The sequence below is a fragment of the Sorex fumeus genome, unplaced genomic scaffold (assembly GCF_029834395.1).
Source record: "Sorex fumeus unplaced genomic scaffold, SorFum_2.1 ptg000051l, whole genome shotgun sequence".
Classification (NCBI taxonomy): domain Eukaryota; kingdom Metazoa; phylum Chordata; class Mammalia; order Eulipotyphla; family Soricidae; genus Sorex; species Sorex fumeus.
The window spans coordinates 23,194,512-23,221,069 of NW_026606108.1; the positions used below are offsets into that span (position 1 = coordinate 23,194,512).

General features: G+C 47.1%; 1 protein-coding gene across 1 annotated transcript in view; it reads left to right on the top strand.

Annotated features, from left to right (window-relative positions):
- The first annotated feature begins 288 nt into the window (after positions 1 to 288).
- PRDM6 (PR/SET domain 6) overlaps positions 289 to 26,558 on the top strand; it is a 109,525-nt gene continuing 83,255 nt past the window's right edge. Inside the window, exons 1-3 of the mRNA XM_056124644.1 lie at positions 289 to 386; positions 607 to 1,210; positions 9,594 to 9,901. Of these exons, the coding sequence (XP_055980619.1) occupies positions 622 to 1,210; positions 9,594 to 9,901 (897 nt within the window). The 5' untranslated portion in view covers positions 289 to 386; positions 607 to 621. The remainder of the gene's footprint in view (positions 387 to 606; positions 1,211 to 9,593; positions 9,902 to 26,558) is intronic.

A 26,558-nucleotide genomic window follows, 5' to 3' on the forward strand; every position in this document is an offset into this window, starting at 1 on the left:
CGCGGGGGAGAGCGACGCTCGCCTCCAGCGCTGCCCGGGAGCATGTAGCGCACCCGGGCGCACCCTCGGCCGCACGCTCCGCGAGGCGCACGCACGCACGCACGCACCCGCCCGCCCGCCGCCCTGAGTTTCCAGGTAAGCGCGGCGCGTGCAAGGGGCTGAGGGTCTGGGACCCCGGGGAGGAGAGGAGGCAGGAGGTCCCCGGGCCGGGGGGGAGGGGGGGCGGGGGACCAGACTGTCCCGCCTCCTGGCGCCGGAGGCCAGCGCGGCCCAGGCGCTGCGCCACTCGGGCACGGGTCGGCTCCGGGCGCCTGCCGGAGTGGGGGCCGCGTCCCGGGGACGAGTTGTGCTGGGGCAGCGCCCTCTGCGACCGCGCCGGCGGGGAGGTGAGGCGGGGGGCTCACGGCCACCGGGGCGCGGCGCCGCGGCTTCGGAGAAAACTTTGCGCCCCGGCGGAGTTGGGAGGCGAGAGCCGCCGCCGAACCGGGCTGCGGCCGGCGGCCCCGGACTCCGGGGGGCTCGGCGGCAGCCCTCCCCGCCCCTCCCGCCTCGGGCCTGCCCGGGCCGGCCTCACGCGGGCCCTCCTCTCTGCCCTCTGCCCTCCAGCTTGAGGCGTCGGACATGCTGAAGCCCGGGGACCCCGGCGGCTCGGCCTTTCTCAAAGTGGACCCAGCCTATCTGCAGCACTGGCAGCAACTCTTCCCGCACGGCGGCGGCGGCGGCCCGCTCAAGGGCGGCGGCACCGTGGGGCCCCTGGGCGCGCCGCAGCCCCTCCAGCCGCCGCCGCCGCCGCCGCCGCCGCCCCCCGAGCGCGCCGAGCCGCCGCCCGACAGCCTGCGCCCGCGGCCCGCCTCGCTCTCGTCGGCCGCCTCCACCCCGGCTTCCTCCTCCACCTCGGCCTCCTCTGCCTCCTCCTGCGCCGCCGCGGCCGCGGCCGCCGCTGCAGCCGCCGCGCTGGCGGGGCTGTCGGCGCTGCCCGTGGCGCAGCTGCCCGTGTTTGCGCCCCTGACCGCCGTCGCGGCGGAGCCGCTGCCTCCCAAGGACCTGTGTCTCGGGGCCGCGTCGGGCCCGGGGCCCGCCAAATGCGGCGGGGACGGCCGGGGCGCCCCTCGCTTCCGCTGCAGCGCCGAGGAACTGGACTATTACCTGTACGGCCAGCAGCGCATGGAGATCATCCCGCTCAACCAGCACACCAGCGACCCCAACAACCGTACGTAGCCGCCGCCAGTGCGCGCTCTGCCCTGCGCGGCGACCGTCGGGCGCGGGCGCCCCGCGGGGAGGCGGATCCGCAGCTGGGGTGCCGCGGGGGGATCCCGGTCCTCGGGGTGGGTTGCCCCTCCGGGTTCCCGGCTCTGCTCCGCCGCGAACGCCGGAGGCCAAAGTGACGTTAGAGAAGCAAGGAAGTGGGTAGGATACCTGGTGGTGCTGGGGAGGAGGCGGCTCGGGGTTACCCCTTCTTTCTGTCTTCTCACATGCCCCCCAAGTCTCGGGGACCTTGAAGCGGGATGGAAGGAACGTCGGGGTCTCTGATCCGGATGCGCTCGGGCAGCGCGAGGTGGGGAGGGACCCGGGGTTTCTCGGGAGCCCCGCGTTCGTTTTCTCCGTCTCTCCACCCGGCGCCTGCACTTGCCCTCGTGTGCCCGCTTTAGGGGAGCGACCGGGCCTGCTGGGGTGGAAGCTAGGGATGACAGCGGGTCGGTCCGTGTCTGCCTGCAGGCAGGCGTTATTCCCCCTCTTCTGTTTATTTAGAAAAGAAAGGGGACGCGCGGGGTGGGGTGGGGACATGCCAGCTGCTGAGCGAGGAAAAGATTTGCGGCTTCACGGCGGGTAGTTCCCCGCGGATCCCGCTTTCTCCGCGCGTCCTTAATGCTGCCAGCGGCCGTAGCTACTCTTCCTTGGTTCTTTTCAAATTAGGGTGACAGCGATTCATAGAAACAGTTTAATTCCCCTTGTCCCCGAGAAAACGGCAAATACAGATCAGGTTCCCGTCTAGCTTTGGCCGCTGTATTCATAATCTCACATTGCTTATATTAGCACAAGGACACGTCTATGTTGAGTGTTGAACGCAAATCTAAACGAAGACCAGGAAAAGTGGCCTTCTTTGTATTTCGCTTCTTTTTGGTAATTTCAGAAGTTCGATGCTGACACTGAGCGCGTTGGGGCAACTGCTTGATAAACCTCTTCCAGAGACTTCTGGAGGACACGTTGACGCAGGTTGAAAGCAGTAACCGGGACGCGAGCGATCGGCTCTCAGCTCATTTCTTAATCTTGTTCTTTCGTTTAGCTGCGGTGTGAAAAAAGTTGATTTTCAACTTTCATTATTCCCCTGTTTTGAATAATGCCCTTCTTGCTGAATGTCTGCTGCTTTGAGAACTTAATTCGTTGTAACAGAAAAATAATTCTAGGTTATAGTTATTTAAAGGAACCAAAGCTGTTGCTTGGATGGAAAATGCTGAGTTTGATTCTCATAGTTAAGGTGTATTAATCTGTTCATGATGGTTAGAAGTAATTGTTTAGATGAAGATAATTATTATCAATAAAAAAGAGGACTTATATTTACTTTTATTTCCTTTCTACAGCCTGAGGGTAAAAGCATTGGTTTAAAATTTGGGTTTCAGCTCCAATGTACTCTGCAGTTAAGAAGGTTCTTATGTTTTAACATCTATGAAAATTTTATAAAATTATGTTTTAGTGAATTTTAAAAAAACGATCTACTACCGAATTTCTTGCACAACTTCTTTTCAAGGCAGTTCTTTTAAAAATGTGAAACAAAATTATATGAAATGCTTTATGAATAAGCCATTTCTTGCATCTAAGTGCAGTATACTAATTATGGGTTGGGATTGCTTCATTAGGCTCACAATTTCTTTTCTGAATTAAATCAGTGTTGGGAAAGACGCCAGCAATGACCCCCCCCCCCCCAAAGCTCTGTTATGTGCTGAGCTGTTTACATTGAAGTCTTGAGGTTCGATACATTTTTGTCAGAGAAAAACTTAAGCTAATCACAAGGAATTGGGATAGATTCCTAATTAATATATGACTATTGACCCACTTACTGCCTGGATAACTTTTTCTCCCTCTGGTTAAAAGAAATGAATTATGGCTTATTCAAATTGTTTCTATTGTGTTAATCTTCTACTATCTCCTTTTGAGTGGACTAGAGCCTTCAGTAAGCCAAGGGGAAGGGCGATGGTGGAGGGGGGAACCAGAGGAGAAAGAAAGTCAGTTCCTCTAGTTGAAGTTACACCTCACGTTGTTCCCTCATTAAAGGGCAATTCAGAAAGAAAATAGAAAGCTGAGGTCACTCTGTGTCACGCTGCAGGGAGACCTGAGCTCCGTTCTTTCCAGAATTTCTCTGGGCCAGCACAGGCTCTTGTGTGAAACCATGGGATGGATGTGTTTTACGGAGTTGATGTGAGAAGGGCTGGCATTTACTGTAAGAGGAGAGGCGCAAAACAAATCAGAAACTCAGGACAGCGGGGAGGGTGGGTAGTGGCCGCACGATTTCTGTCCCTGTGTGGGAGGCATTGGTGTGTTCCTTAAAAAGATGGTTAACAGAACCAGAACTTCTCCCTCTTCTCATATCTTCCTACCCTCTGCTACTAGACCTTCGTTTTGTTTCTTTGTATAGTGTCATTTTCTCCTTTTTATCTTAAAAGGCCAAGACACAGATCTCGTCTTAACTGCTTTTCAGAAGACTTTTTATTTTTAATTTTATTTTTCTTAACTTTTCTGCTGTGGATTGGAAACCCAGCAACACCTGTGAGTCAGCGGGCTTCCCGTTTCACCTCCAGCTTTACGGTCCTGGATGGCAGATGCCCCAGAGAAGGCACCGGGCCTCCTGGCTCTCTTTCATTCAGGAAGATTTCCAAACCGCAGAGACTGCAAGCGAGCCGGGGTGGACCCTTCCCGGTGCTCCCTTTCCCTACCTCCACGTGTATCACTGCCGCTTTCTCCTTGATACACCCTTTCCACTGAAGCTGGGATCGCTTAGCTGCCTCCCCTTTCATCTCTGGCAGAAGGGTGGGACACTGGATAATATAAACGGGGGAGGGGCCGTCTTCCTCCCCGTGACTGCCCTCCTGGCTTGCCGGCTGCCAATTTTGCATTCGGCTCCAGCGCCGCCCGCCACCGCCCAGTGACTTCGGGCCGGCCTCTGGGAGCGGGCGCTGTTCTTGGAAGGCGCGGAGAAGCGGCCGCGGCCGAGCGTGGCCTTCCCATCAGGAAGGCAGACACGGTGCCGTCTGCCGGGCTGCGGACCGTTTCGTCTTTCCTGGCCCTTTTTCCCCACCCCTGGAGGTGTTGCTCCTTAGCGCCGAGAGGGAGGGCGCTAAGCTCCACCTGGTCTCTATTAGAAGAGTTCGGCGCGACAACTCTCTCAGCTGGAGATTCGCGGCTCCAGCATTTAGGGGAGCAGCCGGCGCTGGGAACACTTGAGCGTGCGGTGTAGGAGAAAAACCCAAGGCGCTCCAGTGAGTAGCGCCGCCTCCTCTCCTAGGGCCTGGGAGAAGAACTGGGGGAGTCAAGGCCAGATGTTGGTGGTGAAAGAGGAGAGAAGGGTGTGTGTTTTCCTCACCTGCCCTCATCTTCCTCCCCAAGGAAAGTTTGAGAACCCCTGGCCCACGACGGCTTCTTGCACTCACCGAGGCTGCCCTGCCCCTTACCCTTCCGGGGACCCTTCTACCCCGCCCCACCCCTCTCAAAAGCCCCCCACTGGGATGTCCTAGAGGGAGAAGCAGCCGGTGGTTTTTTCTTTTCCTCTTTTCTCTTTTCTTTCTTCGTGTGTGTGTGTGTGTGTGTGTGTGTGTGTGTGTGTGTGTGTGTGCAGGCTCAGCCCCAGGTCGGAACACACATGATTTAGCTATTTTACATCATTCCTTATCTAGCACCCTGAAACCCAGCATAGAGCCATATATTAGATTGAGGTTAGAAGAGGTGGCGACTGTTTATTTAAGGTGATAAAATGGTCCATCAGCAGTAATCTCCATCGATATGTGCCACCAGGAGATGAAGGATGAGGGGACAAGCCACAATTAATTGCCCTATAGTTTTGTAGGAGAGAGTGGAGCCAGCGCAGACCAGCTTCGATCTCTCGCTCGCCTCCTATTCATCATCCCCGCGGTGTATGGGGCGGCCTCGCAGGGCCAGGGGCCGGGAGGTTTATCTCGGCGCAATATTCTCTCGCCCTCACGCCGGTGCTCCCATTTAATTTATTAATACAGTCATGGGAGCAAATAAAAGCCCACGCGCCACCGCGCTGCCTCCCTCTCGGTCTGCTCTCTCTCCCTCTTCTCTCTCTCTCTCTCTCTCTCTCTCTCTCTCTCTCTCTCTCTCGGTTGAAGACAGCCAGGCTCCAGGACGGCCCCTAAAAGCCCAGCATGTCTGGGCACTTGCAGGGAAGCCTTCAACTGGGACAGAAGGAGGTGTCTAGGGAAGGGGAAGAGAGCCGGTTTGTGGCCAAGGCTCTGTTCCTGAGGCGGGGCGGGGCGGGGGAGGGGTGGCTGGACTGATGATGCCTCCTCACTCGCTCCCCATCTCACCAGGATGTTGGCTTGAGAGAGCCCCAGAGCCCCCTTGCCCAGAGGAGGAAAAGGGAAGGTGGGTATTGGGGTGCAGTAAGATGCAAATCTGCTGCAGAGTCAGAGTCTGGTTGACTTTAAAAACTCTTTGGCTGGTTGGTAGGCATGGGGCAGCCTGCAAACCTGTCAGAGAGGCTGCAGGACCACTGGCAAGGCCTCTTGGTCCACCAGCATCAGTCCTCTAACCGAGGATTCTGCAGGGAAGACGTGGGGGCTTGGGAACCCCAGTGAGTGGGGAGATGCCCTTTCAGCACACTACTCCCTGGGTGGTTTCCTCACCCCTTACAAGCTCACGTAACAGGCCAACGCATGGGCTGGACCTGCAGGACCAATGGTTTATAGCTCCGTAACTTCCACAGCCTGGCTGTGAGGCTTTCCAGTGGGTCCCCTGAGGGCCAAGTCTATGCCTAGACCTTGGGGAGCAAAGGAACACTATGGGGGAGGGTGCTAGTTGGAGTGCCCTGGCTTATCACCCTCTCATAGATTCGGAGACCACCCTCCCCACCCTCTGCCCCAGCCTCCAGCCCCTGATTTTCTAACTCACCTTTCTTAGAAGGGGCCTGCCTTGCTCCCTTTACTGCACTCAGATCCATTTTCAAAGACAAAAGTGGTCTCTGGCCTTGGAAAAACACTGAAGCATCGCACCAGGATTTGAAATGAAGCGTGAAAGCCACTTCTTATCTCCACTGGGTCTGGCCCTCTGAAGTGAGATAGTGAGCACATCTGTGAGCAAAGGTACACCTGGCCCAGACTGGCTCCTGACCTAAAGCAGGAGTATGACCAGGTCTATCAGCATCAAGAAGGGAGCAACTCTCTTATAGCCTCTGCCACTGAAACAGCATGTCTGGGTGTCTGCTTGGGGTGATAGTTCTTACTTTTCTAGAAACTCCTTTATGAACAAGATTGATGAACTTGACAAAAACTTAACCCGGGTTTGAAGAGAAAGCAGGCATATTTATCCCTCTCTGTGAACACAGATGTATTTTGTATGTCACTTGGCCAAGAATACTGTGTACATCAGACATGTTATATAGAATATGTATTTCTGTATGTTGGGGGGGCAGCTTGCCTGCATTCCCTCAAATCTGTTCCCCTCCCACTTATTTTTTTATGGTCCACTGTCTAAAAGCACTTTGCTGGACTCTTTGCCCACTTGTGTCTCCTTCATGAACTTCGAGGACTCAGCAACTTGACTTAAACACCTTCAGGCTCTTTTGGGATTTGGAGATAGAAGTCAGAAGCCCCCCTTGACCCCAGTGTTTCAGGTTAAATGTATTAGCAAACACTGTTAGTATATAACATGCATTTTGAAATGCGTATTTGGAAAGAGCATGTTGTGATTCCAGAGTGAAAATAGATCATGTTGGGTCCACCAGCTTTTGCACTCTGCTGTGGACCTGACACATGGATCAGGTATAGGAAGACTCTCTCTTAATGCTAATTAAGACTCTCTCTTAATCCCTCTGCATAATGCTACTTTGAGTTTTTTATCAATGACTCTTGGAACTCAGTCATGGTTTTATCATGCATTTTGCTGTAGGTGTGTGCCTGTTGTGGGTGAGGGTTGAGGAACACTTTGTTACTTCTGTACCGCTCCCCTCCAACCCACCACCCGTTTTTCTTTACTTTGCATTTGTTGTGGTATTGCATTCCCTTTGAGATGGTGGAAGAGGACGGATGCACTGGTGCAGACTGTTAGGGTAGTGAACACACTTGCTCCTTGCTTCTTTTGCTTTCTTTCATGGAATCAAATAGAGAGGGAAAGTCCGGTAAGCAACTTCTGGGGGTGATTTATTTTTATGGGCACGTTGCCTTTGCTTATTGTCATTTGTTTTCAGCTATTTTTTGCCCAGGTGCTGAAAGGCCATCTCTGAAGTTGGGCAGTAATATTCGACATTATGGACACTTATCTATTTGCTTTCCTAGTCATTCTCTCAAACCTCCCCAAACACAGGAGTGTGGGAATGAGGTGAAGAAATCTCTGTGATTCAGACATGCTTCAGCAACTTTTGAGGTCCCAGTACAGTTACTTCCATGAAATATTGCATGACTATTGACTGAGTTATGGCTTTGGATATGAAATTCTCTCCACTTTCATTATTCTCTCTAGACCTCTGGGTTGGAGCATTTGCTGTCAGACAGGCCTGACTGTGAATCTCTCTGCGCTTTCTAGTTTCTGTTACTGTGTCCAGTTCTGTTGTTCCTGGAATCTTAGTGACCTCATCCACAGAATGGGAATCATTATACATATATAATGTGTGGTTACTTCAGAAGAGGTCCCTGCCATGCAGGGAGCACTGGACCAGTTTTGACACTAAGTTGACTCTCAGTGATCTCCTTTGTCTTAAAAGTTTTGTTTTTTTCACAGTTAAAGGTAAAGCACAGGTGGGCAGTCCATGGGTTTTGAACAAGGTTGGAGTGCCACTCCGTCTGGGTTCTAGGTCCAGCTTTTACATGCACCCATATCCTTGGAAGGAAGGTGGTGAGGGAGGGAGCCCCAGAGGAACTGCAGAAATAGGCTGCTGTTTGAAAGGGTACACCTCTAGGAGGCTGTAGTCCGTGGATCCCTTCCTTTCCTGAGGTCTCTGTGAAAGAAGTGGCAGAGTAGATGGCCGAGGGAACGGCAGCTCAGCATGGACCCTCAGTGGGGCGGCTTCCCTCTCTCACAGAGCTGGGTTGCTCTGAGATGTTCCTTCCCCAGCGATTCTCCAGGGACTGTGTGACAAGTTCCTTGGGTGTTTCAGCTGTCTCTGCATGGAGAAAGTCCATCTGGCAGGATCCACCTGGCAGCAAGTGAGCAAGGCGAGGACAAGTCCTGGAGGACACCCTTCCCCCAGCACCTCCAGCCCCAATAGTGATCTGTCCATTGGAACTGATACCAGGCCCGGCCCTCATTATTGGGGTCCTTTGCGCATGGGTGCTGGTGGTTCCTGTGGAGACTCTCCAGCCAGGCAGGGTTGAGAAGCACTGAAGGCAGAGTCAGGTCTGCTGATCAGGACGCAGACACAGTGGCTCCGCCAGGCCCATTAATAACCCGCAGGCTCGGCCAGTGGACATAGCCTTCGCCCCAGGCCTTGTTTCCCACAGCCTCCTGTTGCCTGCTCTGGTTAGGGATGCTGGTGCTCTGCTGCTGCCCAGCTTATACTTTGGAGGTCCCCAGAAGTTCTGGCTGCTCGGGGGAACCTTCAAGAGGAGGGGATGACCTCGGGTCCATGCCTGCTGAATCGCTTTCTTGATTATTCCAGCCCTACTCTCATCCTGAATGGTGAAAATTAGCTGTTTCTTTCTTCTTAGCATCTGGGAGAGCTGGTAGCCAAGCACAGGCTCCCCAAAATTGTTGGAGCTGCCCCTCGTTCCCCACTCCTCAGTTGGAAAGTGTATGCAGGAGACACCCCAACTCTAGTGCTGCTCTCTGTGACTTGTCTTGGAAGGGGCTCCAGTCTACAGAGTGGCCCGAGCTCAGCTTTGTCTGCTGGCTGGTGCAGTAGGCTGGGCGAGTGGGGGGGAGCTGAGGGGTGACCAGTAAGGTGGAAATGTGCCTGTACCAGCCCTGTGATCCACTTGCCCTGGGGACTTTTAAAGTCTCTCCTGTAATAGCACAGTGACTGGTGTGGAATCTCTTTGAGAAATCAGAGTGGGTAAAAGAGGGACATTGGTGTGGTGCAAAGATACACTCTTGTAACTCAGGATAGTGAATAGCACCCTGGGATAGGGGAGAGGGAGAGCAAGAAGAGGAGTGAGCGGAAGGGATTATGGAGGTCAGAGGGATGCTCAGAGCCCTAGCTTCTAAGAATTGGGCCAACCATCTCCCAGCTTAGCAGGCATTTTGCAGTGGTGCATAGTTCCACCCCTGCCAGGTGGGTTGGGGGTGGTAGGGTTCACCTTTGCCCGTCCTCTCCATGGTGGCATGGTTGGTGGTTCCTGGAGGATGCTGTGCCTGGGTTTTCCCCCAGGATTCTCTGGAGCCGCGGAATTAACCCTCTCTCTTCCCTCCCTCTCACACGTCTCCAGCAGGTTGCGACATGTGTGCGGACAACCGCAACGGAGAGTGCCCCATGCATGGGCCCCTGCACTCACTGCGCAGGCTTGTGGGCACCAGCAGTGCAGCAGCCGCGGCGCCGCCTCCTGAGCTGCCGGAGTGGCTGCGGGACCTGCCGCGGGAGGTGTGCCTGTGCACCAGCACCGTGCCGGGCCTGGCCTACGGCATTTGTGCGGCCCAGAGGATCCAGCAGGGCACTTGGATCGGGCCCTTTCAGGGTGTGCTTCTGGCCCCGGAGAAGGTGCAGACAGGTGCCCTGAGGAACACGCAGCACCTCTGGGAGGTAAGTTCACAGTGGCTAAGCGCTGCGTACCTGCGGCAGAGGAGAGCCTGCCTGGCTGCCCACTGGGTTTCTGGAGAGTAGAGTTGAGTGTTCGGTTAGGGTGTGCCTACAGCAGCTCAATCAAGGTGCAGGTCCCTTTTTTCTGGTAGGCCTCCAGGTGCACCCTTGACTGTTCATCTCCTGGGATCTGAGAACAAAAGAAACAGCTGGACAGGTGGAAGCTTGGCATCTGAGTGGGGACTTGGCAGCCTCTTGTCCCATTCTAACTTTGTCCACTAGTGTTTTTTTTCTTTTGTTTTTGTTTTTTTTAATTCCTTGTACAAGAGGTGGCAGAAGTAGAGACAGGAAGAGGACAGAAACTCAGATAGTTTTCAACTAAGAGCATTTCTTAGTGAGTGTCCCATGTGGGAGAGACTGGTGTTTTGTGACTTTCAGAATGTCCAAAGTGAGCACACTATAGGGATCAGAAATCACAAATACTTCTCTGAATGGGTGCAAAACGACACTATCTTTGTGAGGATAGAAATGTAAAGACATAGGAAAACTCCCAACACTCTGGTGATAGTATTATGGTAGCAAGCTCTTACCCAATGAAGCCATTACTTCAGAACTAACCTATTTGAAAATAACACATTCACCTGAGATTTCTCCCATGGCTTCATGGTTGATAGCTGAAGCTTCTTCTTAAAGAGATAGACTCTTAGAAGGGTGATTCCACCCACCATTTTAACCCCTCCTACCCATGGATAGAGATGCATGAAAAGATAAGGTGCTGGAAACTTAAGCAACAAGGCTAAGTTGGCTAAACCAGCCTCTAAGAATCGAGTTGGAATTGGGGAAAGTCTGGCCAGTGCCAAGGACAAAGTTGGCCTGGACCTTAGGGCTTGGTTCAGGGTCATTTCTGCCTTACCAGGCCCTCACACTTGGCTCCACAACCTGTCCAGATACTCATTTCTTTGGGAGCTTCCTCATATTCATTCTCTAAGCAAAAGACCTCATGGACCCAGTCAGCTTCATCTGGGTACCCCACCCTGACTAGTCCAGTGTTCATGACAACCAGACCTGATCTCTAACACTCTTTCATGACCCTACCTGGGGTGCAGAGCTAGGCAGCTGCAGAGTTCCATTTGAGGAGCTAAGGGATCCTCACAACCCCAAAGGCTGATGGCACAGGAACCATGCCCAGCCCTTTCCCTTTGGTGCCCTGTTACCCAAACTCCTGGCCCCCAACCTGCGGACTGTTGGTAGGAAACAAATAGGAATCTTAGTCCTTAAGGGCAGTGGGCTTTGAATGGGGTAGAGGATAGTATGTATGTCGGCAACTTTTCTTCTTTTTTATGGACAATTGCATAGGGAAAATGGGCAGGAGAAAATGTGTCAGTACCACTAGGAGAGTGAGAGGTGTTTATGGATCGAAACATGGACAAGTGGAAGATCATCAGAGCATTTGGTTTTGAAATATTTCCTCATTGGGGTTTGTTCCTGATTAATTTGTTGTTACCTCCTGTGTGAATTAAGGTTCTCTAGAATCCCTTACAGGCACTTTTCATGTGCCACTGGTGCTATTAGGAACATTCAGACTGTAGAGTTAAAGGTCGGCCAGTCCTTTTCTGGGGAGATGGTAAGCGATTATTCAGTGGTGCCGGTTGGCTCTGTCTGCAGAGGTTAAAAGAAAATCCTATCTGATTCCTTCAGGCTAGTGTCTATCTATTTGTAGAGTGCCAGGGGACAAAGCATAAGCATGACAAGAAGCCCAATGGTGTGTTTTTGGCCTTTCGTTTTTTTCTGAAAGGCGTTCAAGTAGCCAGCGGTGACTGTTTCACGGGCAGATTATAGTGGTTCTGTACTTTGAAAGTGAGAGAGTTTTCCTTTCGTGTCTTGTACTTAAGGAATTTGGAATTTTGTGGCAGTGAAGAGAATGGGGGAATTAATTTGTTTTCTGTTGTTTATACTACAGTCGATGGGGGCATAGAAGTTGAGTATATTGGGGAGGGGTGCAGAGAATTCACTCTGCTTTATAAAAAGTTTTTTTTCTGTCTGATTAAATAGTCTGCAGGTACCAACTCACAGCTTTGGGACACAATTTGATAAAATTGTTATTTATAAAAACAATTGGAATAACATACCTTTAAAAGGAGAAGGGTTATTAAAAATTTATTCAGGGATCATATAAAACAGGACTGGCTGGGCTGAGTAACAGTGCCAATGTACATACAGAAGATAAGCTTCTTTCTCTATAATAGGTTTCAGACTTTATTAGTATAATTATTTCAAGATAGCGTGTGTGAGTTTATTTTTAATTTTTAATCATGATGTATTATTTTTATGAAATAATGACTATTTAAGTTGTAATTATAATGGCATATTCTAAATGTCAGAATGTTTTTAAATGATAGTCTTCCTTTTCAAACCTGAATTCTTAGTGGGAAAAAAAAAATCTAGTCGTTATTTTCTTTAGAAAGAACCAGCAATTGGAGTACACTTTATTAGTATAGGTCTAATAGGAAACTTTTGGCAATAATTGCTTAATGACTCATGTTGTAATTATCCATAAAAAAAACATTCTTTTAGATATCTTCCAGAATATCAGAACGACATAAAGCAGATCTGTAAAAATTAAAAGCAGTTGAATTATGACTATTTCATTTTAAAAGTCAGCTGTAATGGTTTTTCTTGCCCACATTTTTTAAAGTCAGTTACTGATGAAGAAATGTCTGTATATTTAGAATTCAATACTCAGGTCCTGCTGGATCTCACCCGGGTTACTTATCTTTATTTCAGTACAATAAATGGATTGCTAATCTTACCCCGTCACTGTTTCCAAGTAGATGATGGATTTTTGTTTCAGTTTACAGTTCATTGTTTTTAGTATGATTGTACTTTATTATACACATGAAGGCTTATTACAGAAACAACCAGATTCACCTTTTGTTTAATCATTAATAGTTCTGTTTTATCTGTAGAAAATGACTTGAATATATAACATTACATGAGCCATGGAGAATTTATTTGATTAGTTGATAAATATGCAACCAATTTTGTTTTCTTTGCCTATAATTTCTGCTACTTAAAATATAGTTATTTAATGAGCTTCATTATTATTCCATTACCTTCATTTTGTTTAGAATCGACTATTTTTGGGAAGTTATAGGATTTTTTCCCTTATTGTAACAATAAACTGAAGTAATTTTTATTTTGGTAGATGGAGAAAATTAACAAGCTAAAAGTCAAATTATTAGTCTGTTTGGGGGACAGTTTCTTTTGGAATCAGAATTTATATATGTTTTACAAAATGTAATAAATTTGGATAGTTTAAAATAAAAATATTAAAGTGTGTTAAATAATCACTTGCCTTGATTCTGTACATTTGTTCCAACAAGACTTAGATACATGACTTATTTTTAGTATTTGGACATAATGGGGAAAAAAAATCTTTCTGAATGTTTTGCAAAGAAAACACAGTCTTTCTCAGCAATTAGGCCTTATTGATGAGAATGAGATAATTTTATCCTAATGTGTTTTGTAGTGAAGAAGTGAAAAGGCACATTTGATTCAACTTTTATGAAAACATTATCTCAATTATTAATGTACCCTTTTTCCCTTGAGATAAATTAATCTCATTGCACACGGTTTCCCCTTTCTGCTTAGCATCAGAATTAATATGGCTAGACCTGAGGAATGTACACAGTGTATACTTACAATCTTACTGGAATAAAGTACAGAAGTTTAAAATAAAGTTGCAGTTTAAGATAGGCTAACCTTCCTCGGCCTTTCGGCTCAGAGTCTGATTAGACAAGAAATTTCAGCGACAATGACAAAATAAATTGCTCTTACTTTCACCCTCAAAAAATAATCTGGTAATTGTAATAATGTAGTGACTTGTTAGGATTACAGTCAAGGTGCTAGAAAGGGATTTAATTTTATAGGACCTGTCTTCTCTTTGCCTGAGTAAATTTGCCTCATTTTCATTTGCACTGTGTAAAAACCTTCATTATTTCTCCTCAGAAAAAGGGGATAACATGTGGTCCTTTTTGTGGTTTGGTTTTGTGCCATAATATTTTAGATTTAATAAGAGTTTTATTTTTAAGCAAATGGTCTATTTTTCATCATTACCAGTTAGCTCAGGTCAAAAGACATTAAATGAAAAGCAGTATTAAAAATATATTACACATTGGTAAATGTTTATATTTCATAGCCATCACAGGTAATTGACACTAAAGGAAATGAATTGATTTTATATTTTAAATGTGTTCTGTGTTTCTATAAATGACCCAAGTTCCATACATACACACTTGTGTATATTTAGATGTTGAAAAAAATTTAAAAGGAATCATTTCAGATTTTGTTAGAATCATTTGAAAATTAAACTGTAGTTATATAAAAATTACTTCAGTGATCATATTGCCATTATTTGCTCCATATTTTTTCTTTATAGTTTTTGGCTCATTTTAGCTCAATTCTCCAAAATACCAGGGAATCAAATTCAGTAGTCATCACAGTCATATCTAAGTAAAAATTGTGTTTCTTAGCAATTTATCTGTAAGATACTAGACTGTTTGTCAGCTTGGTTTTGAAGATGTCAATTTTGTGAAATCCAGATAATTTCACCTTAAAAATAAGCCATAGTAATGTGACTCCTGCGTTTTAAATTATGCAGAGTAACAGCTGGTGTCTCTCTCTGGCTTTGCCTCATTGGATTGGAAGATATCTTTTCGAGGGGTGCCCATTTGATAGAGTGTGAGCATTTTATAATTTTACATAAACTCTAAAACCATCTGCCACCTCTTGGAATGGTTTCCAGCATTGTGCTGAAAATTAAGACTTCATATTTAAGGGGGCTGGATAAGGTCCCTTTCAAGTCCCTGTGCTTTTCTATTTGGTGTGTCTGTATCAGAATCCTTGGCTTTCTAAAAATGACTCTGACAAAAATGACTCTGCTTTGAAAAATATGGTAACGGATGTTTGGAAGTTGTCCCATTCAGTGAGGCTTGTCCCTAGTTTGTGCATGAGGGTGACAGGGTTTGCTTTCTTGTGCGTGCTTTCTAAAGAAGGTTGTGTTTCACAGGATTATTTCTCTTTTCACCACTTCAGTTTATCTCTCATTTACAGATTGCTGCTTTGACTGAGACTATTTTGTACACGGGAAGAAAATAGTTCACAAATATTTCTAGGTCCCTAGATGCATTTTTTAAAGTATTCTAGATAATCCACCCCTCACCTCCTCACTGACTTAAAAGTAGTGATAGAAATGAAAATCAGATTCTTTGAGGATGAGGGACACATAAGTTAGCCCTCCCGCTCCCCCAGTTTCCTGTGGTGGCAGCCAGAGATCTGATGAGTGTGTGATCACGGTAAGTGTGCGGAGCCCAAGGACCCTCTGGGGAGCCCTATGATTCTCCTGCATCTCTAAAGGCACTTTTCATTGCCCAAGTCCATCAGTTGTGTCCAGCTCAGAAATCCGGAAGACTTTGTCATTGCAGGGCAGATTTTATTATTTATTTACTTATTTATTTTTAATTTTTATCAGTGAAACACCATGAGGTACAGTTGTAGACTTAGAAATTTTTGTGCTTGTATTTCAGTTATACATCCCTCCACCATGCTCATTCTCCACTACCACTAATCCCAGTATCCCTCCCGGCCCCCACTCCCCCCATCCCACCCTGCCTCTGTGGTAGGGCATTCCCTTTTGTTCTCTCTCTTCTTTTGGGTGCTGTGCTTGTAAAGGAGGCATTGAGTGGCAATCATGTTCGGTCTATAGTCTACTTTCAGCATGCATCTCCCATCCTGGGAGGATCCTCCCAACACCCTTTATTTGGTGCTCCCTTCTCTATCTGAGCTCAGATAGTGCAGGGCAGATTTTAAATTGTGGAAGTGAGTATGAAAGACTGCTTACTTTGGGGGATCTGTGTCCACTCTCCCAACCCGTTTGTTTGGAAGAGGGGTGTGGTGAGGCATTCAATATGAGGATGAGGTGTATGTGGTGGGGTGGGGGTGGGGGCATGGAGGTGGCTTGCTATTCTAAAGAATGTCCTCTCAGGGACACCATGATATGACTCACTTTTTACCTTCCCTCCTTGAATGTCCATACTCAAACGATTCCATGAATTCAGACATTCCTTGTGTATTTACACAAGAAGCACAGACTCCAGCATAACTACTTAGCATAAAAGCCAGTGAGGCTGGTGCGGAATCTCCTTCTCCCTCGTAAGCATTTGCCACCTCACTCAGATAAGTTACAGAATTCCATTATCCAAATTGTTACACATGTGTGACAGAGGTTGACCTTTCGTCATGTCAATCCTTTCTGTGGAGGCCCCAGGCTCCAGGCTAATGGCTCAAACCCTGATTTACTCACTGTAATAAGGGCAGAAGGTCGAGCAATTGTCAGGCTGCCTGTTCGTACTCTTCTTGGAGCCTGGTTGAAGGCTGTTAACACAAAGCTTTTCAAAGTGAATTTACAACCAACCCCACTGACAGAGGCCAATCAGTGCGCCATAAATGTCAGGTTAGTGAGATTGAGCAGTAAGTAAAGTACTGACAGCAGCTCGCTATTGGCTGGAATCAATTGGCCAAGGTTTAACAGTGGAGGAGGAGAGCAATATCCCTGTGGTGGCCTGGGGGGACAGAGGGGACCAGCTCTGGGCTTCCAGGTGGAGGTTTACCTGTAAGGGGAGGGTAAGAGTTGGGAACCCCGTCCCCCACCCGTGGACTCCATGCATCTAGCATCAACCACATTGCTGTGCTTCGCACATGGGGAGCTGAGAAGTGCCAAGCCTGTGTCCCCTTCCCTGACATGCATGGGTCAGGAGCGGAGTTAGGTAGGAGAGAGAAGCAGTGTGACAATATGTGTCTCTCAGAGTGGGTGTGGAGGGTAGGGGGCACATGTAGCATGTGGCAGCTCCTGGCCAGGTTGCCTGCTTATGTTTTACCATCACCTTTGGGATTCTTTCCACCCGGGGCAGAGGGTGGTGGGGGAGCCCTCATAAACCTGCTCTTGGGCTCTTCCTGGGGCTTAGCAGTGTGAAACTTTCCTGGAAGTCACTAATGAGTGATTATGGGTTGAGGGTCTGAATATCCGTGAGATGTGGTTTCCCCCACCAGACGGAATGTTTTTGTCATTTTGTGTAATGACAGCTGGGACAACAATTCATTTAGCTCTGAAGGCATCAGCAGTAAATGGAGGAATCCATTAAAATGCTGTATGCAAGGATTTATAAATTAGGCAATTTCCCTGATTATTGCAATCATTTACAAAATTGATTGTTCTGGTGTGGTATAGACAGATCTCAGCAATGATCATTGACAGCAAGTACACGTGCTCATATCTATAGCTGCTGGTCACTAAACCAGGTCACTATTCCTCCCCCAGCTCCCCTGCCTTCCCTGTGCCACGCCCCCCCCCAACTGCTTTCAAGGTCAGGCAGATTTTCAAAGAAGCTTAGAATCCAGAAATCCCATTTGTGTTCCCAGGGGACCCACCTTGGTTGCAGGGTCGTGCAGGGTGTCGTGAAGATTGCAGTCATGGGATGTTTCTTTTTATATTTTAGTAGGCCTACTACTGACAGGAGGAAGGGGCCTCAATCTTGAGGTACCTCAGACCACCAGAACAGAATTTGATTCGATGCCAACTTAAAGGGAAATAATTTTGCCACTTGCAACTATAAATATTTGTTTGAAGATCTAAAAGTCAATAATGCATTTTATTTGTGGGGCCTTAGAGTTCTAATTATCCAATAGATATACCGTGGAGTCACTGGATTGGGGGGTCGATTAATTCTAGAAGGCATAATAAAGACATTGTCACCAGTGTGAAATGCTCAAAATGCTGCAGATTTTCCTATATGAGAAGACACAGCACAAGTTCGCTGGGTGCTTAATCACTGACCACAAACCACAGAGTTGCCTTTATTCCTCAGCTCTCTGCGAGGACGCCCCACAGGTTGCTGGCTCCCTGGCACTGGCTGGGGTCGCTCCCCATGCAGTTTAGGCTCTGTTCAAAATAGCTGACTGTAGACATTTGCTTTCAATCATCATTTTGTTTTTAAGCGTCATTTCCCCATTTTGGAATGCTAACACAAACTGAGACTTGTCAAATAATAGCGCTTCAGGATATGACTTTCCACTGTGGGGAAGGCAAAACATGTTTCATTGGTCCTGATTAGAAAACACGGTCATTTGATCCTGAGATCCTTGCTGGTTTCAAAAAGGGAAATGCCATGTTTTGGGTAGTCCTGTGACACCTTGCTTGTATTCCAGTTTCGTTGCTTCTAGGCCAGATGGTCACTTTTGTTTTTGTTTGTAAAAGTTACTGTTTAAACTTTTCTAATTACTGGAAAAGTGTGTGTGTGTGTGTGTGTGTGTGTGTGTGTGTAATCTAACCCACGTAATCTCATGCAAGGCTGTACTTGACCACAGAGCCACATCCCGAACCCAATGTACAGCTTATAAACTCAGTTGGAAAGGAGTATTTTCACTTCATTATCTTGATATTCTCTTCTTGTTTTTATTTAAGTATTTCCCCCCTACCACTTCTGGTTTTTATTAAGACTTAAAAGCCATTTGATGAGATCTGTCTTGGGTGAACTGTAGATGAGGCACTCTATATTCCAGATGTTTTTGCCAATGCCCTTGTCCATCTGTTTAATAAACTCAAGTCTGCCACATGCACTTGTGAAATATCGGTAAGGTATTTGGCCCATTTTATTAAAACAAACTGTGGGTCTCATACTCAGTGGTCATTTTAAATTAAAGCTGCCTCTGATAATGAGGTGTCTTCTGTAGAAACATTTGGGGTAATCTAATTCAGTAGAAACTTATTAAGTGCTTTTTAATTGGAATCAAATTAAATGTAATCAAGTCATGTTTTCAGTGTCTTGTAAAGCAGCTAGATCTAAGTGTTGTTAGCACTGGGAGTATTATTGTTGATTGCAAAAGTAGCAGTGCAGAATTCACTGGTGGATGCTCCTCCCACCCCCCACAGGAGAGAGTCATTAATAAAGTCTGGGTTTGAATGCACTACTTTGGAAATCTGTTGCATTTGTCTAAAATTGATACCTCTATTCATGTGTAATGTTAAAAAGAAATGCACAAATAGTTGCTGAGAGAGAGGAGGGGCAGAGAGAGCACTAAAAATATCAAATTCCTGAGGAAAGTGCCTCCTTTCATTTATTGCCATGTAAAATTGGTCTTGGATCATCCCCAACGTGAAAACTCTGATTATTAAACTTGAAAATTCTGAGAATAAACTTTTGTACTAAAAGTTATTAATGCTTATAATAAGAAATTCAAACTACGGAGAGTTATAGACCAGTGGTTATGATTTTTGATGGTTGGGCCATCCCCATTAATGTTCATGGGATATTCCTTGGTTCTGTTACTGACCCCTGGAGGTGCTCAGGGTTTGAACAAGCATCTGTTGTAGCCAAATGCAAGACAAGTACCTCACGTCCTGTATTATCTTTCATCTGTTGATTTTTAGTATGGTCCTTGTAATAGAATTCCCATTTATTTAACTGAATCCTGGTCTTGAAGGAGCTTTGCTCTCTGTCCCTGCAACCACACACCATCTTTATGGCAACCACCAAAGGCCTTACTGCAGCTATGGGCTCACCTGCCTGTGTTTTCATTTACCCCATGAATGGATTTTGATCCTGGATCTAGTCCCTTTCTCCCTCTCTATCTTCCCTGGTAGCAGAGAGTCTGCAGACCCTTCTGATATTGAAGAAATGCTGCTCCTGATACTTTTGCATGTTTCATAGCAGCTGTCTTTAATAAGACCAACATCGTCCCCGGCTCCACAGGAACAATGTAATAGCATTTCGGAACAAGGAGGAAAGAACATCTCTGTCTTGCTTGTAATAGAAGGCATTAACCAAAACGGAGCAAAACTTCCCTGAAATACTTTTCAGGGAAGTGGTGTAATTTACTCATTTCTACATGTGAAAGAACTCTTGAACTGTTAATTAAAAGAAAGGGAATATTTATTACTTTCATGTAACCAAATGAGATTTTTAATCCCTTTTTTCGAAAGAGGTTTTAATAGTTGTTAGGTCTCTGTTAGGAACCGGAAGATAGCATGTTGGGTGAAGCAAGCCAGAAGAAAAAAAAGACAAACACAGAATGAACTCACTTATCTGTGATATATAGAATACTGGGTGAGGAGATGTAGTATAAGGGGATGCCTAGATGACCTTTGACCCCAGTGTTTAGAGAGTAGGACAGAGATAGAAAGAAATCAAGGGGGGAAGAAGAGGAAAGTAATGGGCGAATAGGCATCAGGGTTTCAGTTATACCAGTGATATGAGTGGTACAGTCATATATCTGAAATACAGACTCACCAGAACTGAGAACATGAGACCTGAGCAACATCCACTGGAACTCTGTAATGTGCCTGTCAGGTTGGCAGGTTGGGTTGGGGAGGGAATACAGGAGCTTTCCTGTGGAGGGAAGTTGACACAGGTGTTGTTGAAATATTATATGCCTGTAACTCAACTATCAATAACTTTGTAAATCTCAGTTATTTACTAGAAAGAAAGAAATAAGGAAAGAAAGAAAAAAAGCATAATTATTAGGTCTCTCATGAACTCAGCACATGGTCATAAAAACTGCCATCATTTGTTAAAACAGAAGATTATGGCACAGTAGAACCATGACCTGTGCTTGGATTTAATTACAACAAAATCCAGCTTGCATACTAAAATGCAAGTTTTTTTAGATTGCTAATAAGAAAAGATAATGTATTAAAAGGATACTATTCCACATGTATACAAATATAACTATTGGATGGTTTTAGTGGGTTTTTAGGGGGTGGGTGGGGAGATCTCCCAAGTAGTTCTTAGTCTGGAGGCCCCTCCTGGTCATTTTCAGCCATCTTGGCAGTTCTATGTGAGGGTCCTGATGATATGATGCTACTTAATCTGAATATCAGGGATTACCTGGTGGTGCTTAAAGGCCTGCAGGCTGCACCAGCAGTGTTTGAAAGACCAGCTGGTACAGGATTTAAAACTGGGGTGGAGCACATGCAAACCTTTCTACTATCTCAATTTTAATTTTATTACTTTTGGGGGGGTTACCACATCCAGTTGTGCTCATGACTTAGTATTGGCTCTTTACTCAGGGGTCACTCCTTTTGGTGCTTAGTGGACCAATGCAAAATATGGGGAACCATGTAGGGTACTGGGGATCAAAACAGGGTTAGCCACATGCAAGGCAAGTAAGTGCCTTATCTATACTGTCTCTCTGGCCTCAATTTTGATTTTTGAAACTTCACGTTTCTAGTTATGGGGCAGATAAAATTTTCCCTTGTATGTCTGTTTTCAGTAAATAAAACAACCCCTCTCAACCCTACTTACAGAGAAGTGGTTTTCAATATGAAAGAAATAAGGAGAATGACATAATAACAGCTAGAAAAATCATAAGGAAGCACTAAACCTGCCTTTTGATCGTGGACCTCAGATCAAGAGCAATTCATCAGGTTGGTTTGACACTGGATATTGGATTCTGTATAGAAAAATATCTCAATGCCTAGCATATTGTGGCTTGTCAATAAGTATTAAATGAAAACAAATCAAGTTTGCTACTGCCCATCAAAATATGTGTGCAGCTCTGTGTACTAGTAAATACCCCCACACCAGCACATAGTACACATGCTGTGGAGCCCATGAAAAGCAAGAATTCCATGTGGCAGAAAATTTTAGATCAAGTACTCAGTATGAGCACCAGAATATATCACTGAGAGCAAAAATTGAGACAAAAAATCAATATTACCCTTGGGTATATTTCATAATTATTTCTCTTGTGGTGTACATTGAGCTTTTACTTCAATGATAATAGCCTAAGCATGGGTGATAGTCAAAACATTTGAGAACTAGTTGAGTCCCACATATGTGGTCCTCCGCACATCTATGCCTGATAGGTTCCTGCTGCATAGATTCTGGCTTAGTGTCCAGAGTGTGAGCAAACAAAGCTGTGGAGGAAATGAGAAGTAAGAGAATGATCGCTAGTGGGTAAGAAAGGTTCAGATTTGCATGATGAAGGAATTCAGGAGATGGCTCACACATTGTTGGGAGCACGCAGACCACCAATAAAGTTTCACAGAAGTTGAATCTTGTTCCAACTTACAAAAGAAAGTTCTTTGTTTTCAGAAATCTGCTCTCTAGCTTGGTCTTTCTTAAACTCAACATCCTTCAGTATCCAAACACGAGAACTGTCACTGTCACTGTCACTGTCCTCCCGTTGTTCATCGATTTGCTCAAGTGGGCCCAGTAATGTCTCCATTGTGACAATTGTTACTGTGTTTGGCAGAACAAATACATCACAGGCAGCTTGCCAGGCTTTGCCATGCGGGAGAGATACTCTCGGTAGCTTTCCAGGCTCTCCGAGAGGGGCGGAGGAATCGAACTTGGGTCGGCCATGTTGGCTGCTTGCAAGGCAAATGCCTTACCTGCTGTGCTATCACTCCAGCCCAACATAAGAACAAGCAAAATTCGATCTTGGGGACAGACCCCCTAAGAGATCGGGAGTCCTGACTAGGGACCCCGGAATCTCTTTTCTCACGTGGCCCTGTAGCTACCCTTTCTCTCGCTTTCTCTCCCTCTGCTGCCTCTTCTTGTCTCCCCTGCACTTATTTTGGTGGGCTACACCTGACAGTGCTCAGGGATTACTCCTGGCAAGTGCCCTACCCATTATACTGTCTCTCTGACCCATCTCAGCTACATGTGCTCACCTGGCTTCTTTCTGTCTTGTATCCACTCTGGGCTGTCCCGTTGCTGTGTGAATTCTAGTCTCCACCTGTCTATCCTTTCTGTTCTGGCTTGGTTAATCTCTGGTCATTTATAGTCTCCTCCCATACCACTTGCTGCCCTCCAGACACACAGATAGGGAGGGAAAAGCATAGACAGACTTACGGAGGGAGGGATGGGGAGACATATGCATATTAAAGATCACCTAATAGCCAGCAGACCACCCTGACTGCCATAATTTCTATATTCTGAATTCCCCCACACAGCCTAGTCTCAAGGAAGCACTGAAAGCCATACACAGCCTATGATGGGCAGGGCATAACTAGTACCTAAGTAATCAAGGTGCGCTTCTGGAGGAGGAGGCCTGTCTGGGGGCATTTGCCGGTGAGCAGAGGCTTGAGTGCTCACTCTCCCTGGACGTGAACTCAGTGACCACAACCCTACTGAGTTCCTAACAGGGCTTCTTTACCATGCTGCTCTCCCTGGCTCTCCTGCCAGCTGCTTCTGTGCCGTCTGTGATCACAAAGAGAGACCAGATGCTCCTTTTGGGCTCTTTTCCATCAAATGCCAGTTTGATCCGCAAACAAGTGCCTCCCTTGCCATCTCCCTCCATGCCCCATGTGTGCCCATTCAGGGCAGAGCTTCATGAGTACGTGGTGGGTTTCCCATCTCAACTCTTTGTCCATGCTCTTGTTGATGGTCTCAGTGGCCCCTTGCAAAGAACAGCTCTCAGACTGGCATGTATACCCTGATCTCTAGTCTGTTCTAAGAGACCCCCAACTTGTATGATCTGATGGTTTTTTGTTTTGTTTTTAGTTGAGCTGGGTAATTCAGCATCTTCCCCCAAAGGTGTCTCTTTGTCCTTCTTTTACAATGCTTTTTTTTTTTTTGCTTTTTGGGTCACACCTGGCAATGCTCAGGGGTTACTCCTGGCTTTGCACTCAGGAATCACTCCTGGCGGTGCTCAGGGGACCATATGGGATGCTGGGAATCGAACTCAGGTCGGCCGCGTGCAAGGCAAACGCCCTACCCGCTGTGCCACTGCTCCAGCCCCTTACAATGCTTTTTAGAGGCCACTTTGACATAAGATGTCCAGTGTTTGGGAGTATTGCTTGAGGTTGTAATAAGGTTTTCACTCCTGGCCATTCACATGGTGTCTGTCATGCAGAGGACATCTTGTAAACACGGTCACTCTGATCGTAGCATAAATGCAGTCAAGCTGAGAGTTTGTGCCAGGAGCTTGGCTTGGAAGGGCACAAGGTGGGCAGACAGCAGAGCTTCATTCATCATCAGCATGGCTCCGTAGGTAAGGATGATTCTTTGCAGTTTTCAGGCGAAGGCCCAGAGGAATTAACTTGCCCACAACTGTAGTTAGTGCAGGTTGGATTTCCACTGCAGAGTCCTGGCTCTTAGCCCTTCCTTTATTTTGCTACCTGTCCCTTCCTCCTGGGGGCCCAAGCTGTCGTTATATCACAGGGCCTGTGTCTGCCGTAGACATCTTCCCAGCAGCTGACCCTGACCTCTGGGACTAGACATGAACTTCCCCTCCCTCCTGGTCTCTCAGTTATCCTGGACTAGCCCGCTATGTGTAGTATTCTGGAACATTGAAATACCCCAACCTTTAGAAAACTTCTTGTATTGGAAACTTTGTGTGCAGGAGGTGTTGTTGGGGTTTGCTGAGCTGGCATGACTCACTCTGCTGTCAAATCCTGGAGGGTAGTGGGACCCCAAATACTCACACTGGGGGCAGGGGGCAGAGTTAGAAGTTCTTTTAGGAGTCCGCTGGGCAGGAAGAGATGCCTTCCTTCTAGGGAGGTCAGGAAAGAAGGAACGTGATCTGAGACCTTAGAGATTCATTCACTGTGAGACTGGGACAGGGGAAAATCTTTGCTGGGGGATTGCCCCTGCATCTCAGAGCAGCTCTGGTACTTCCAAGCCCAGCTCATCTCCCTCCGCCTGCCCTTCACCCCAGGCCTTTGCTTCCTGTCATTAATGTCGTGCTCATTTGCCCTGCTGGGGTTCTGTCTTCTTATTCTGGTCTTATTCCGGGGTTCTGCCTTCTCTCTTTTCCTTTGAGGTCACATCTTCCATGAATTTTTTTGTTTGTTTGTCTGGTTTTGCTTTTTGGCCACACTCAGCAATGCTAAGGACTTTGTCCTGACTTTGTGCTTAGGTATCACTCCTGGTAAGGTTTGGGGGCTGGAGCGATAACACAGAAGAAAGGCGTTTGCCTTGCATGCAGCCAACATGGCTGACTCGAGTTCAATTCCTCTGCCCCTCTCAGAGAGCCTGGCAAGCTACCGAGAGTATCTCGCCCGCACGGCAGAGCCTGGCAAGCTACCCGTGACGTACTCGATGTGCCAAACACAGTAACAACAAGTCTCATGATGGAGACGTTACTGGGCCCACTCGAGCAAATCAATGAACAACGGGATGACCGTGACCGTGACCATGATGGGGTGCAGAGGATTGAACCCGAGTCAAACATGTGCAAGGCCAGTGTCGTACCTGCTGTACCATCTCTTAAGATCACATGAGCTCATTTTGAGTGCCTCTTCCATCCTCTTTCCTTCCCACATTCTTGGCTATGGCTGGCCTTTAGCTCTATTGCCTCATCTGGCCCACAGCCTACATTCATGTGATAGACGCAGGCTACAGAGTATGAAACCATTCTTGTCAATTTGTCATCTTTGAATAGCCTACACTTTTGTTTGCCAAACCTGGTGCTACTGTCAAGGTGACAACTGACAAGAGAAGTGATAGAAGAAAGAACAAATGAACCTGTCTCTGTTGGGTTCACAGGTGTGTGGGGTTAGAGGTTGATGGGGTAGATAAATTTGAATGCATAAGACTTTGCTTTTGATTTTAAATATTTTTAATTCTAATTTTTGGGCTTTTGGGCCATACCCAGCAGTGCTCTGAGCACCTGAACTGAGCACCTTCACCCTGGTGTTCTTTCCACCTCCAAGACTGAGTAGGTAATCAAAGCTGACTGCATTTTATTCCAAGCAAACTGCATGCCAGGTGAATAGTAAGAACTGACTTCTGTTCTAAAAAGTTTAATCCAGGCGTTGTGCAGAAGAATCTGTCTAGGCTTTGGCGGGGCAGGTTGCTCTTAGGAGGAACCCAGAGAGGAGGATGAGACTGGAGACAGGAATTTGGAGCTGTGTGTTAGTGTTAGTATTTAGGTCCTTTGGAGAGAGTGGGGTTTTCTGGGGAGGGAAGTAGGATGGTGGTTAGAACTTGAATAAACAAGGCTGAGCTGTCTCCAGCAGTTTGTACTTGGGTGAGTTGGATCTCTGAGTCTGGATTAGCTCTGCAGAGTGAGACCTATGGTGGGTCCTTTGCCTCATGTCCCTCCCTTACAGCAATAGAAATCAGACTTCCTTCTGACTGTTCAGCTGACCGCTCAGCAAAGCCATTGCACAGTGTCTTGGGGGACAAGTCAGGATGCAAGAGCCACACCACCAATCTGTATTCACTGGATGCAGTCTGTGCCAGAACCCCTCAGAGAGGGGCACTTATCCTACCCAGGATCTCCCCATCACCTCGGTCACTGTTGGCCATTGCCCGCATGCCCCAAAATGCCCCAGAGAGTGCTCAGGAGGCTTGGGGGCACCTCCTGCCTATTCTTAGATGACTGGGGTGCAGTTTAAGGTGAGGGCCCAAGGATGTGATGATACTCCAGCCTTCAGTGCTAGGGGTCACCCAGGTTGCCCCAGTGGTGCTTTGGGGCCTCCAGGGCTGCACTCAGTGATGCTCCCAGATCCAGGTGGTTCTGGGATCCAACCCAAATTGATGGCATGCAAGGCATGTGGTTTAATCCCTGGTCTGTCTTTCTAGTTCTAGAAAATTATTTTTAAAAAGAAGTGAACCATGATTAATTTTTATTTTGCGCTGTGTTTTCCCTTAAT